At 36.5% G+C, this 14769-nt stretch overlaps 1 protein-coding gene across 1 annotated transcript; it reads left to right on the top strand.

Moving 5' to 3' along the window:
* Nucleotides 1–575: 575 nt before the first annotated feature.
* Nucleotides 576–8839, top strand: LOC128612165 (ribonuclease ZC3H12A). The gene is made up of 6 exons (XM_053632052.1): nt 576–757; nt 1594–2028; nt 2913–3052; nt 4577–4811; nt 6240–6346; nt 6565–8839. Exons 2-6 carry the CDS (start codon nt 1688–1690, stop codon nt 7557–7559), a joined length of 1818 nt encoding a protein of 605 aa, XP_053488027.1. The 5' UTR covers nt 576–757; nt 1594–1687; the 3' UTR covers nt 7560–8839.
* The last annotated feature ends 5930 nt before the right edge of the window (nt 8840–14769 follow it).

The raw sequence follows: 14769 nt of genomic DNA, 5'->3' as shown, positions 1-14769 counted from the left end.
TAACATAAACCAACTGTGTGGATTAAAAATTCATACTGAGGTTTTGATATCAGGTTCAGATTTTAATATTGCCTACTGGTTTATAGAGAAATCTAATAAGTCAGTGACAAAAAAAAGTTTGTGAAAAGTGTGTCTGATCTCGTTAGAAAACATTGACAAAACTAGGGTAATGCTTGTCTTATGGTCGCTCTTTTCCATTTTCATCTGACCAGAACATTTTATAATAGTACGCATAGCAAAACAAATCGACCATCTTTGAACACGAGCTGCTAGAAAGCCTAAGAGAAAACATAAATACTTTTTTAAAAAACATGTATGTGGTAAGGGAAATCGGGCAGCTGGACACAGCGACATCTCGTGTCACGTGAAAGGAAGAGCGCTCCTCGCGCAGGTAATATTTGAAAATACACTACTACCGTATGTTTTATTTTGTTATCGTATTGTTTAATGATCGTGCTAGCAATCGTAAATTACTTGTGGTTGTGTGGGGTTTTTTTTAAAGCCCGTACCGGGGCATCAGGTGACACAGGTAGGCCATCCTGTGCTTCCGGGAGGAGGTGCAGGCTATGTCGTGCAATATGGGTTTACCAGGAAGAGAATACGAATAAAAACCCTGTGGTGAATCAGAGCGGCTTGATAGATTAATGGTGTTAAGATTATCTTAAGGTTAACGTTTGTTTACTGCGATTACATGCGTAGCCTAGTACTCTAACGAAGAATCGATTGAAAATGAGAGGTTCATGAATTCAGCAACACGGTAGGTCTATATATTACTGCCTTCGCCGTCCATATATTTAGTTCTGTTTGGTTAAAGCATAGAAGGAGAGGTAATGTTAGACTCAATTTTTGTACATATTTCTCTTCTAACTTGGCGTTTAGCCAATGAAAGTTAACCCTACACTTTACGTGTTCAACTATTTTATGTGTACCTTTACTTTTCACGAGTTGAGTTATTGTCATATATTTATTCCTGTACTGTATGTAATTCATGACGTTGTTCTGGGACGTCTGTAACACATGAATGAAAGCTATGATTCTTTGAGCCTTGGCTGTTACACCTGAGCTGGGAATATGATAACTTCATAAGAATGAAGAAAATTAGCTTAGCTTCCCTGTTGAAAACAAACAAACAAAATAATATAAACTCTCATAGAACTTGTAATGGTTTTACTGGTTATAATGGGAATTGCATTGGGTTTTAGGGGAAATTGTAATGGTCCCTGTGGGTCTCTACTGGTAATTTGTTGCCTTCCATTGGTGGCATGTTATGTCTAGTGGATACCATTAAGGATCTACGTCCTTAATACAAGCTACTGTGTAATGAAAACCATTTGGTAACTATTTTAATGGTTAACAGAATTGTTTGTAATGGTATTTTTTAGTGGAAACCATTAGCATTTCTATGATTGTTGCTATTGTTTTTTTTTATTATTCAGCAGGGTTGGACAATACCTTAATGTTTCAGGAGATTAGATATTTACTTTACTAGTACAGACATGAATATTTTGAAAGAAGTATGAATTTGTCTGTGGCTGTGGTCACTTAAGACATTACATAATTTTTGACCCTTGTGCCCTGCTGTTTTCCTCACAGACACAGAAGAAAGCAAGATCTATTCATACAATGAGACTGAAGCTGGAGCTGTCTTGATGTGTTGCTCTCACTGAACCCCAAGTCCTCTTACAGAATGCAGCCTGCTTGCCAGCATGGCACCTCCGAGCTTCAGCTGAAAGTGGACTTTTTCCGTAAGCTGGGCTATTCACCACAAGAGGTACAGTCGGTGCTGCTGAAACTAGGCTTGGACACGGACACAAATGCTGTACTGGGGGAGTTGGTGCGTTCTGGAGCCAGAGAGTCACCCACAACGAGTCAGGAGAGTGATGATGGAAGCTCTGGATTTAGCCACCGCGGAGGAGGTGGATCCAGCAGTAAAGATCTCCAAAAGGACATTCAGCGCTCACCAGCAGTAGATGAAATTGACAGTGACCTAAAACCCATTGTGATTGATGGAAGCAATGTGGCTATGAGGTAGTGTGAAATAGTTGCTTAGTACATTCAACTGAATTTATTCATTAATTCAGAGTATGAATATCTTTTTTGAAATTAAGTGACATAAACATGTAATTTAGCTTCAGACATGATCAATTAAACAATTAAGTTTAATAAGTAAATAAGAGATACCCAAAAGCTCTTGCTATGGATCATAATATTAAATATTGTATTTACTTTCAGTCTACTTTGTTTATCATACATTTCTTCCTCGTCCTTGTAGTGTTTTAATTAGAGCAGTGTTTGGGGAAAGTCTGTAACTTTAGTCTATACGTATAAATGTTGTGCAACTTTCACACATGATAAATATTCCCTTTACATGTAAGTCTGTCCTTTGACCTAAACCTGATTTTTTGTTGTTGTTGTTGTTGTTGTTGTTGTTGTTTGTTTTGTTTTTTTACTGAGATTCTTTACTGTGATCTCCCCTTTAATATTTAACTCATGTGGCAAGTGATCATATGTATGACAAGCCAAGAAACATTGCTACTTTGACACACCAAAGTTATATAATATTTTAAAATCATTCTTAATAATATTCTTCAGTGTAATTTTAAATGTGTGGTCCTCAATATATGCCATGTGTGACATATTTCACAGTGTGACTTTTAAGTGTTGCAAATATAGCTTCATGAATATATGCAAATACTCCTCTTGAATGTATTTTCTCTATTAATCAGCCTTGCTTAAAAAATGTATATCTTATACAAAGAAGTGATCAGAGTACGATCAAAAATATTATATAAGTATTTATTATAAAAATATTAATAAGTATTTATTATTTATAACATGACTTTCTCTCTCACTCTATCTTTCTATCTCTCTCTCTCTCTCTCTCTCTCTCTCTCTCTCACTTTCTCGTTAAGTCATGGAAACAAGGAAGTTTTTTCATGTCGTGGAATTGAGCTGGCAGTTAACTACTTCCTTGAGAGAGGACACAGGAACATCACAGTTTTTGTGCCCTCATGGCGAAAAGAGCAACCAAGGCCAGATGTCCTCATTTCAGGTAAGGACACACCCTTCTCAGAAAAATTAGTCATCAAAGAATCATGCGTGTGAACATCCAAACCTCACCAGTTGCAGTGTAAATATGCATGTCACATTTTGCATCTCACATGGTGTTGATGTATTGATTGCTGTTTGTTTTTGCCTGATAAAGGCATAAGAATGCAATGATTGGACTTTTATGGAGACATGCGTAGGAATGTCTTTTAGTGCATTGTATTGTTCTGCATAAAGATTGACATGTACAGTAACAGACTTACTAGGTAGCTGTACATCTTCTGTCATGGCCTATTATATTGTCCTATTAAGTTGAATGTGATCTAAATAATTGAGTCTCAGTTTTTGTGTGGACTAGAGGAGCACACTTTTAACTCTTGTTAACTATGTTGAAGTAATTATGTTGGATTAATTAGTATTATACTGCATTTCAGGCTACTTTTTGTGTATATGAACATGAAACACAGAAATGGTGATGCATTCTTTAACCAAAGAATTGCTCATTTAACTGCTCATAATATTCTCACTAAGACACCATTGGCATTATTTTAACAATTCAAAGCACACCTCAGCACATGTTCATGTATTAACCATTGTATGCATTCCATTTTGGATTTTAAGTCATGAACCTAGTTATCATTTAGGTCTGTTTGGTACAAAGGTAATTTATTTTAAAAAGTGTTTCCGAGAACAACATGCTTACTTCCTTGTAGAAATCAATCTGTTATATCAGGAAGAATAAACCTCCCTTAAGGCTGCTTTGGGAATTCCCCCACCAGGAAGTTCAACAATGTTTTTTTTTGTTTGTTTGTTTGTTTTTGTTTTTTTACTTCCTTCTGTCACTCTACTGGTCCTATTCGGAATTTGCCTCCAGTCATTTAATAGGTGTGGCTGCTTGCTGTTGTAGAGAATGTCATATCACCTCAAATATATTATTGTTGGTCTCTCTAACATTTTCTATTCTTTACCTATGTAAATATTTACCTGTGTAAATATTCTAACATTAGTAATGCTTTTCTTTTCTGTTAGATCGATCAAATAAGAACCTTGTTAGACAAGGATGCAGAATAATAAACTAGATTAATGACATAAACAAAACAGAACTGCTTTGTTGGACATTTGTTTGGGTTTTTAGTTGTTTTCTTTAATTGTTGTCTCCTCTTGTTTTATTGTTTTGTTTTGCCTCCTGTCATGATGTCCATGTTTTTGATGTAAATACATACAGTGGATATAAAGTTCTACTTACCCCTATTAAAAGTGCAGGATTTTGTGATTGTAAAAAATGAAACCAAGTTAAATTATGTCACATTTACACTTTTTCCACTCTTAATGTGATTTGACATCCAACAATATTCCAGTAAAAAACAAGTAGAAGGTTTTTGGGGGGGGATAGAAAATGTACATTATGTACCAGTACGTTTAATATGTGCACTGTATATGCCCGAAAGAAACACAAACAGAAACGGTGATATTTTGCCATTTGAAGGGGATGTAGACCAGAATTCTGACGTGTACATTCTGATTTCAGATCAGCATATTCTAGCAGAGCTGGAAAGGAAAAAGATAGTTGTTTTCACACCCTCCCGGCGGGTAGGAGGTAAGCGAGTGGTCTGCTATGATGATCGCTTCATCGTCAAACTTGCCTATGATCTGGATGGCATTATTGTGTCCAATGACACATACCGTGACCTTCAGAGTGAACGGCTTGAATGGAAGCGCTGTATTGAGGAGAGGCTACTCATGTACTCCTTTGTCAATGACAAGTATGTGATAAAATCTTTGAAATATTCTTATTTTCCCTGTTGTCAGTGTATGTACATAGACCACAGTATACTTCTTATTCTTAAATATTAAATGTGTTGATTAGGGCTGCAATTAACGATTATTTTTGATAATCTGTCAATTATTTATTCGATTAATCGATTAGTTGTATTAAAAGTCCAGTTTTTTTTTTGTTTGTTTGTTTTGGTTTTTGGGATTTTTATTTATTTATTTATTTATTTATTTTTTTTTGGGGGGGGGGTCTATAGACCAGTAGGCAATATTAATGTTTTCACATTCTGCCCAATGTTGTCCTTCAAACATTGTGCAAATTGAAGGCTAGGAAAAGGTATTAAATGTATCTGTGGGCTATGCTATACATTGTGCAAAGGATTAAAAAATATATATTAACATTATATTTTGAAAACAAAAAATATATATGATTGAAAGCTTTACGGCAGAAGTTATTTCACTATATTAAAAATGTTTAAGAAAGAAAAACAAAAGCACAAACTAAGTGTTAACTGGTAAGTGGTTGAATGTTCTGCGGTAACACACATTCACTCATCTGAACACAGTAGCATGTTACTTTATTCTGTAAATGTATGATACATCTTATATTTCTATACAATTACATGTTATAACCCCATTACAGTTACTGCTCTGATTGAAAACCACAATTACTTTTGTTTTAAATATAGCATCAAACAACATATTTGATCAAAATGAACATTTTAGTCAGTTATTGCGCGTCCTTTCTATTGCGTGCTGTTTGATTGACGCACATGTGTGGACTCTCGCTCATTCTCTGAAGTTTAATGGAGACTAGCTTGTAGTTTTCAGGACGAGCCTTTATGTAAAATGGCAATACTGGCATGAATTTCTAACATTTACAGATAAATATATATAAACTGCATTGCATTTCTGCGCTGAAAAAAACATGTCTAGAGCACATGAAACAACACACGCATCTGTCGCAGCATCTGACACGACAAACCACGTTAATACACTTACAAGTTTGTTTGAAGCGCTTAATATAAAATATTTTCATGTTTTGGACAACCTGGATCGTGCAGTTTTCCCGCAGCAGCTCACTCTGTGACCTTCGCTGTTTTTCAGATGCATTTTATTCATAGAAATGCATTTTTCACCATTGTGAAGTGACATCACTGACTGGGGTTATCCACAGTGACGTCACAGACCTAACTAATCCATAATGAAATTCATTGTCGGTTATTTTAATTATAGATTGTTATCAGTTGTATTGATTAGTTGTTACAGCCCTAGTGTTGTTGAAGTTTTGTGAAAAATATTGCTTGTACATTATAGTGCTGTTTGGTTTATTATTGTTTATCATCATCAGGATTATTCCATGTATCTTTAAAATGAAAAGTGTCTAATTTTCTTTATTCTCACATGCTCTTCCACAGGTTCATGCCACCAGATGACCCACTTGGTCGCCATGGTCCAAACTTGGATAATTTTCTCAGAAAGAAACCTCTGCTACCAGACACCAAACGCCAGCATTGTCCTTATGGTAGGCGTTTTCTTTTTTGACAGTATAGCTCTGTACTTCTTTCAGTTATTATTTTAGTGTGCATACTGCCCAACACTTGGAGTAATCAATAACAATAATTGTCTAGCGTGTGAGTACTAGCAACCTCGGGTTTATGCTAAGATCTGCTTCAAGCTGTGGAATTGAGGAGTTATGTTATTGTCCATGATGACTCGGTTGGATTTCTTTTTCTCTCTTAGGAAAGAAATGCACGTACGGAATCAAATGCAAGTTTTATCACCCTGAGCGAACCAGCCAGTCACAGCGTTCTCTTGCAGATGAACTGAGGGACAATGCTCGCCTGTCCAGTTCTGTCCACTGCTGTTCAAAGGAGAGCCGAAGATCAGGAGCTTCCCTTAGAGGGCCCTGCCACACTGAGTCTGGTTTCAGTTCATACTTTCCATCTTTAGAGCAAGAGCTGGAGTACAAGCTATCCCTGGAACCTGCTGTTTGTGTGACAAGAAACCAACTCAGTGAAAGCATGCAGCACTACTGGGATGATGTTCCTACCAAGTACCAGGCCTGCAAGACAGCTAGCCACACTCCTCTGGACTGGCATAGTCTGTACTCCACATACCTTACTAATCCTTCATCTAGCTCAGATTCTGGCCTTGGCTCCTATGAGAGCCAGTTTTCAGAGGCATCTCAAGGACATGATGATTCATATAGGATTAACTCTAGGCATAACAACAGGTTTTATGAGCAACAGGATGCACCTCTTGTTTGCACTTGCTCTTCTGAGTCAGTTGTCCAACCAAGCATCCATCAGTACCCTCATTCCCAGCATCCACCCAATTGCTTTGATTATGGTGCACTCCAGTTCTGTAGACCCTCTAGCAATCGAGCCTACAGCCTTCCCAATTACATGCAGCCTAATGAGCTCCATCACAGCCAACCAAAAGCTGGTCCTGACACAGTGTGGCTCCCTCAGACTCGCACAGCTTTTAGTTTACCCAACCCTCGTCATGCTGTTGGACCCCACGGACCTGCTGACATTTATGGGAGCAGCCAGGGAGCACTCAGTCTAAATACTGTTCCATTTGAGGCAGAGCGAGAAGAGACGAGGAAGAAACTCCATGCAATTTTTAATCCCCATCTTGTGGATAAGGTTATGGGAATGTTCCCAAAGCTAAAAGATGCCCAACAACTTGCAGCAGAGATTCTCAAGCTCAAGTCCAAAGGCGAGTTATTCTAATTGTTCTATGCTCTGTGGTGATAAAGAGATATTTTAATAAGTGCAGAGCATATCTTTTTCTCATATGAAACTGAGCTCAGGTCTAAACATTGAATAAATCTGAATCTTATGAAATGTATTATTGCTATCTCCCTTAACAATGTTTTAATTCTTTTGTTGGATTATTTTGTCTTTGGCTTTGGTCAGAAGTTTTAAGGTTAATTATACCTGAATGTCATATCACATAGTAAATGTGATGACTATGTATGACATGAAAGTCAAATTATGTCTACGAAAGTTGTTCATTTTTGATTACAGCATCTGTATCATGTTGTATTGTTAAATGTATTGATAAGAGTCGTGCCATATTTGTTAAATGTTTGTTGTTGATGCACATTGCATCCTTTTAATATTTCTAATTTGGTAGGTTAAGATTGTGGCCCACAGATGTTTTTAATATTGCTCAATGTATCTGGCAGTTGTTAAACAACTTTCAGAAATATAATATTGTAATAACTGTATTCAGCCGAACTTTTTTGTACAGTAATTTCAGTTTTAACACTATTAGTTGGTGCTGAATTGTTCTTTAACCAGTGTAAAAAAATAAAAAAGTTAATTTACTAAACAGGGCTCTACAGTGTGACCATTTCATTTGCATTTGTGGCTGAAAAGTACTTTGTGCAACTGTGAAAAAATATATAGTCAAACCGGTGTGAGTGACCTGTTCGAAAATGTATAATCCAATCGGAATAAAAACTGCAACTCCAAAATGCGCAACAGTTACTTTCGCACTGCTTTTCATAACCTCAGTCAACCAAACAAGTGTGCAAATACTGCAAAGAAGCCATTATGATGACAAGAGTCACACTGTACATCATCTGCTTTTCCCAACTTGCCGATCTCACAAACCGCGAGCTTTTATTGATCTGAACCTGCAACTGTGAGATGCTTGTGTAGCCACAGCGGCATCTGGTGCCAGTAAATTAATAATAGGTGGGTGTAATTCAAACTTCCTTATTAAACAATTCCTCACCAATCATAATCAAGAGTAGCAACTCTTCAGTCTGCAAACATGCAGTACACTGCCGCTCGTCATTCACTCTCTTCACCAACTCTAATAGATAGCGCATTCACTTCATTAAAGCTCAGGATTGCCAGATGTCACTAGAATAGTCAACTCCATTTTCCATGTTTTGATTTAATCCCCCAAAAAATGCAATATTATCTGCAGACATGGCAACACTGTACTGGGGGAACCAAACATCCATCCATCCATCCATCTTCTATACCGCTTATCCTTTTCAGGGTCATGGGGAACCTGGAGCCTATCCCAGGAAGCATCAGGCACAAGGCTGGGTACACCCTGGACAGGGTGCCAATGGGAACCAAACAAAAATAAGCAAATAAATGTAAAGAGAGAAAAAAAAAAGTGCTTAGTTATATATAAATCATTTAATATAAAAAAAGATATTGTAATAAATTCATTAAATATAAATATAATGAGAATGAAATAATGTTTAATTACTATGGGTTGCATTTAATATAAGTTTGACATTAGAACGCTATTAGCCTTATTTTTCCTAATATGAATCATTTTTATGTTAGTCTACTTTTAATTAGTACTCTTTATTGTGTAAGATATTTACAAATAAATATTTTATGCTTGTTTATTTATCAATTAACCAACATGTTGGTTAAATTTGTAAAATGTCCTTGCTATTATTTTAATTCAATTATTTCCCAAAGACAACCTCTGGATATGACGCTGAGCATGTGCACTCAACTTCTTTGGTCGACCATGGCAAGGCTTGTTCTGAGTGGAACCTGTCCTGTTAAACCACTGTATGGTCTTGACCATCGTGCTGCAGCTCAGTGTTAGGGTCTTAGCAATCTTCTTATAGCCTATGCCATCTTTATGTAGAGCAACAATTCTTTTTTTCAGATCCTCAGAGAGTTCTTTGCCATGAGGTGCCATTGAACTTCCAGTGACCAGTATGAGAGAGTGTGAGAGTGATGACACCAAATTTAACACACCTGCTCCCCATTCACACCTGAGACCTTGTAACACTAACAAGTCACATGACACCAGGGAGGGAAAATGTCTAATTGGGCCCAATTTGGACATTTTCACTTAGGGGTGTACTCACTTTTGTTGCCAGCGGTTTAGACATTAATGGCTGTGTTGAGTTATTTTGAGGGGACAGCAAATTTACACTGTCATACAAGCTGTACACGCACTACTTTACATTGTAGCAAAGTGTCATTTCTTCAGTGTTGTCACATGAAAAGATATAATCAAATATTTACAAAAATGTGAGGGGTGTACTCACTTTTGTGAGATACTGTATATGCATGTACCAACATTAGACACCCTTTATTGGCATTTTGTTGTTGTTGTTGTTTTGCTTTCAGTCCCCAGGAATTCTGTATAAATAAATATGAGGCAGGGTGTCCGCGGGTCCTTAAAAAGTCTTAAAATGTCTTAAATTCCTTAATGTAAAAATAAGGCCTTAATAGGCATTACAATGTCTTAAATTCAAGTTTCAACGGTCTTAAAAATGCAACCAAACCGACACCGTAAAGCAGATTTACATTTTATTTTGGCTAGTTGCTGTTTGAGATGGTAAACCCATGTGACTGTGTTGCACTCGGTGTGTGTGTGTGTGTGTGCGGCTCATCAGTGTGTTAGAGCGGCTCTGTTCACAGTAAATGCCGCTCCACACCAACTTCATCTCTGTCTGTGCTCTGAGTTTCAGTCGCTTAACCTACATTTAGACATAACACACACCAGATTAAAAAATATATATATATTGTTATTATTATTCAGTGCAGTAATATTACAAAATAGCAAAGGTTTGTCTTTATATTTTCTTCTTTACAAAATTGTATGTACATTTATAATACTACATTTTACATTACCCTGGCATTAAATTACAACAAAACTAGTAAGTACTGCTGCGAGGGGGTTTCTAATACAGCTGCTGAGGGAGTTATGGTAAATGTGACATCTTTTTCTCTTCTAACTGCTATAAGCCATCTCTCTATATTTTTTTCATCTCTTCAAAAGTCATGGAAAGGAAATACTGGATTTTTTTTTTCTTTCACTGTCTGAGCAAATGGTAATGCAAAAAGGATATTTGCTATGGTCTCCCATCTACCTTTATAGAAGTTTACCCTGCTATAGCTTACTTAAACCCAGAAATTAATGTAAGCATGAACACAATCCATTATAGCTGATGTATCATGTAGCATGATTAAAGTGATGTTCAGGTCTTAAAATTTTTTGGAAATGTCTTGAATATGGTATTAAAAAGTATTACATTTGAAGTGCAGATACCCTGTGAGGGAGCACATATGTAAAATCTCTTTCTCATGGATTACCATGGGTGAACATTCAACATAAAATTGACAGACAGTTGTTAGCCTGTACAAATCAGATAATGGATATAAAACATATCTACTACTATTGAGTTCAAGACAAAGTCCATAGCAAATGGAGTCAAGACTGAGTATGACAGGGGAAAAACCAAGATGAGACCAACACCACACATGACCAAGTCCATGTTAAGACTAAGACCTGAGGCTCAGATGTGTTAATTTGCTGGTTGTAGTATTTTCCTAACCGGACATGAAATTTCTCTTTAATTAACTAAAGTAACCTATTTTGAACATAAGAAGATGGAATATTTGCAATATAGTCACTTTGACACAAATGTATAGGTGCTATATAACTCCATATGCAGAGATAGACATTTACATTTTGTTCTGTAATAGGAACATTACAAAGTGCATGTTCATGAAAATGATGTTAAGGTCTTGGGTGATGTCTGAAAAATATATTGAATCTTTGTAGACCAAGACAAGACCAACTAAAAAGTTTATGGCAAGACCGAGACCATTCTCAAGTACCACAACACTAATTTCTATGCACTTACAATGCCATTAAGTACAATTAGACCATAACAAAAGGGTTTGCATGTCTGAGCCAGTTGGAAATCTGCCCAGAATTAGATCCATGGACACATTATCCTTCACATAGTGAGGAGGGAAAAAGAGCCCAAAGATGGGAGATTTAGAATTCTTGAAAGCACCTCACAAAATGCAGCAACTGAACTTTGCCAAGCATCATTAGGACTGCAATTCACATTATATATTGTGGTCAGATAAAAGCAAAATCAAAACATATAAGGAAAACGAGTTGATACCCCCTGTAAGATGTGGAAGATCAGTGGGCCTGTTTTATGGCTGCTGGTTCAGGGGCTCTTGTGTAGATTGATGCCATCATAAATTATGTTTGTACCAGGAAATTTCACCCCAAAGAAAACCCAAAACCTGGTTGCCTCTGCAAGGAGGTTCAGACATGGAAATAAATAGATTTCAAAAAGATTATGAGCCAAACGTACTTCCAGATCAACACAGAATTTGTTAAAGAACCACAAAATCAGTGTTCTGCAATGATCATTTAAGTCTCTCAATTTGAACTCTACTGAAAACCTATATTAAGGAGCCTATATAAAGGAACATAAAATGTTCTTCATGGAGGAGTGGACCCAGCAGCAGGTGTCTAATATGTCAGCTTTGTTAGACATATTAATGTGAACAGTGAAAAGTTCTGTCATGCAGGTGGTTGTCATAGAATTTGTTTTTCACAGTTTTCTGTCTTGATTAATTTAAAACACCAGAGTGTTTATATCCTGCTGCTTAATGCATACTTTTTAAATAATAAGTCAGTCAAATATTTAGATTAGCTGGCAATAAAATGAAATATTACTCAACATAGCATTCAATAGAGAATACATCGTATACCTGTTTTTCAGCCTGTTAAGACTTTATGTCAAAAGATGCCCCTACCTCTTCTGAAAGTAGGTTTGTGCAGTCAAACTCAGAGCTATGGATTTTATGTGCATATCCTATTTATTTGCATACCTATGATTCCTTTATTTTGTTTTATTTATTTATTTGTAGAAATTACCTGCTCATTTAGAGGAAAATTCACTGGGAAAAAAAAATGCAGCTTTTCAAGGGGGAAGTTTACATAGTCTTTAATTGTCCATTTCTAGTGAAAATGTATGGTCAGAAATAACATAAAAGCAGCTCTATGTAAATCACCCTATCATGGTTTGTTTACCTCACTGTTTCCCATTGAAACATGCTATTTTTCCCAAGGCCTGTTCTGCATGTTGAATGATACAAATACACAGATGAATTATGACAAAAATGTATTTATATGGTGTTTAAACCAGACCAAATGAACAAAAACATTTTTCATCTCTGTTTATATAAAAGATCCATAGGCTTAACTTACACAAGGGACATGTCCCCACTACTTTTTATATGCCTAATTTTGTCCCCACCACTAATAGGCAACATTAAAAATCTTATACATGCATATATGGATACATAAAAACGTGTGTATATATAGTAGCTTACAGCTTAAACAGATCCAAGTGCTTTATAAAAATATCAGTTTAGCTCTGTTCACATTGCTAGATTATCAGGGTGATGTCTAACATGAAAAGTCTCCACTATGATAAGATTCTTGTGGGCACCATAAATTAATGTGGCACAAGTGAGTTTCTAGCAGGTTCTAGCAGCTGAAGCTGTTTATAATGGGCAATTTAATTACCCATCAGGAATGTGCTTTTTGGTTTGCTTTCTTTTTCCTTCTAAGGGGTTCTCAGTTATGTCACAGTGTAGATGATGTAAGTCTCCTTACATCAAGCAAAGCATTTTAGAAAACTTTAAAAGAAGCATACATCATTAGAATGGAATCATATCATATTGTGAGACATGCTTAATAAAGAACAATGGCACAAATTTGCCTAATTGATCAAATAGTTAGGTTTTTTAACTTCTCAACTTTCTCATCTGCAACACTTTTTTAAACAAGGTAAGACCCTGAAAATATGTATTAAATTTTTATGAAAATATTTTTATGCACAGTTTTTGGGTGTGTTGGAGAAAAGTCTTAGTTAATTAATATTTTCAAGCTCCTAACCAAGACTGCTATGGAGATATGCTTTATATATATATATATATATATATATATATATATATATATATATATATATATATATATATATATACCAATCATCCCCCTGGCCTCTTAATGTATCGTGTTGCCTTCTTGAGCATCAGTGAATGTTTGCACTTTATGTTGTGTACGAGTCCCTCAGTTGTCCTCAGTGTGAAAAGATGGATTATCGCAAAACAGAAAAACTGTCGTGGATCATGCAGGCAACGACACACAGGAATGTATGTAATCAAGGGTATGTAAACTTTTGAACAGGGTAATTTTTATAAATTCAGCATTATCTTGTCTTGTGCACTATATGTAAACATCTGTTATGTGAAATAGCTTATTCAGGACAGTAGTAAATAAAAAACAACATGGGATTTTTATGTTCCCTCTTCTTTTGTTAACATTATTAAGATTTAGCAGATTCTGCAAGGGGTATGCAAACATTTGGGCACAACTGTATATGTTTAATAAATACGGCTATATGATACATGACATTGCGAGTTACATATGTAACTCTGGTTTTGTGAAGCCTGGACACCTGCCAGCAGTGGTGAGATTCACTTGGATACCTTCTTGTGCACACATGCAGAGCCTTTTTCCAACAAAGTTATGTTTGATGCAATTGCTACAGTTCATAAGGTGTGGACTACTCTTGGAACAGCTTCCAACTAAGGGCATCCAAGCCTGTGAACTAGAGGCTCTTACGTCCAGGTGTTTCCAGAACTGCTAGGTCACAATACTCCAGTCCACAATTTGTCCTGAGGAGACAAGGTGCAGGAGACCTGCCTGGGGTTGCCAAATCATTTCCTCCATTTGGGATTGTAGATCTGATCAAGCAGGAAGCTACCAGGGCATTGCAACCCCTAGCAAGGGCATGTGGGCATGTGGGCATGTGACATCAGAGCATGTCTTTATGGACCTCACTTTCTGCACATGGTCCTTGTCATGCTGGAGAACATTTGAGCTAAGCCCCTTAGCTCCAGTGAAGGATCTTAATGCTGCAACATATAAAGACATTATAGACAGTTATATGTTTTAAACTTTGTGGGAACAGTTTGGGGAAGGCCAATATATGGGTGTAACTGTCAGGTGTCCACAAACTTTTTGCTATACAGTGTAGATGGCTGGGCCAGTCATGAGCCAGTGCATCCTGTCTGGCTCTGCTAGGAATAACCACAATCAGCTATGATTTGACTTGGCATTGGTGAA

The sequence above is a fragment of the Ictalurus furcatus genome, chromosome 1, assembly GCF_023375685.1.
Source record: "Ictalurus furcatus strain D&B chromosome 1, Billie_1.0, whole genome shotgun sequence".
Lineage (NCBI taxonomy): Eukaryota > Metazoa > Chordata > Actinopteri > Siluriformes > Ictaluridae > Ictalurus > Ictalurus furcatus.
This window is presented reverse-complemented; position numbering and strand designations above follow the sequence as displayed.

Bases quoted from the DNA above. Each gene is read 5' to 3' on its own strand.
- LOC128612165 (XM_053632052.1), top strand. From the start codon at position 1,688: ATGCAGCCTGCTTGCCAGCATGGCACCTCCGAGCTTCAGCTGAAAGTG. The intron at 3,053-4,576 runs GTAAGGACACAC...TTCTGATTTCAG, and splicing joins GCCAGATGTCCTCATTTCAG to ATCAGCATATTCTAGCAGAG. The intron at 6,347-6,564 runs GTAGGCGTTTTC...TTTCTCTCTTAG, and splicing joins ACGCCAGCATTGTCCTTATG to GAAAGAAATGCACGTACGGA.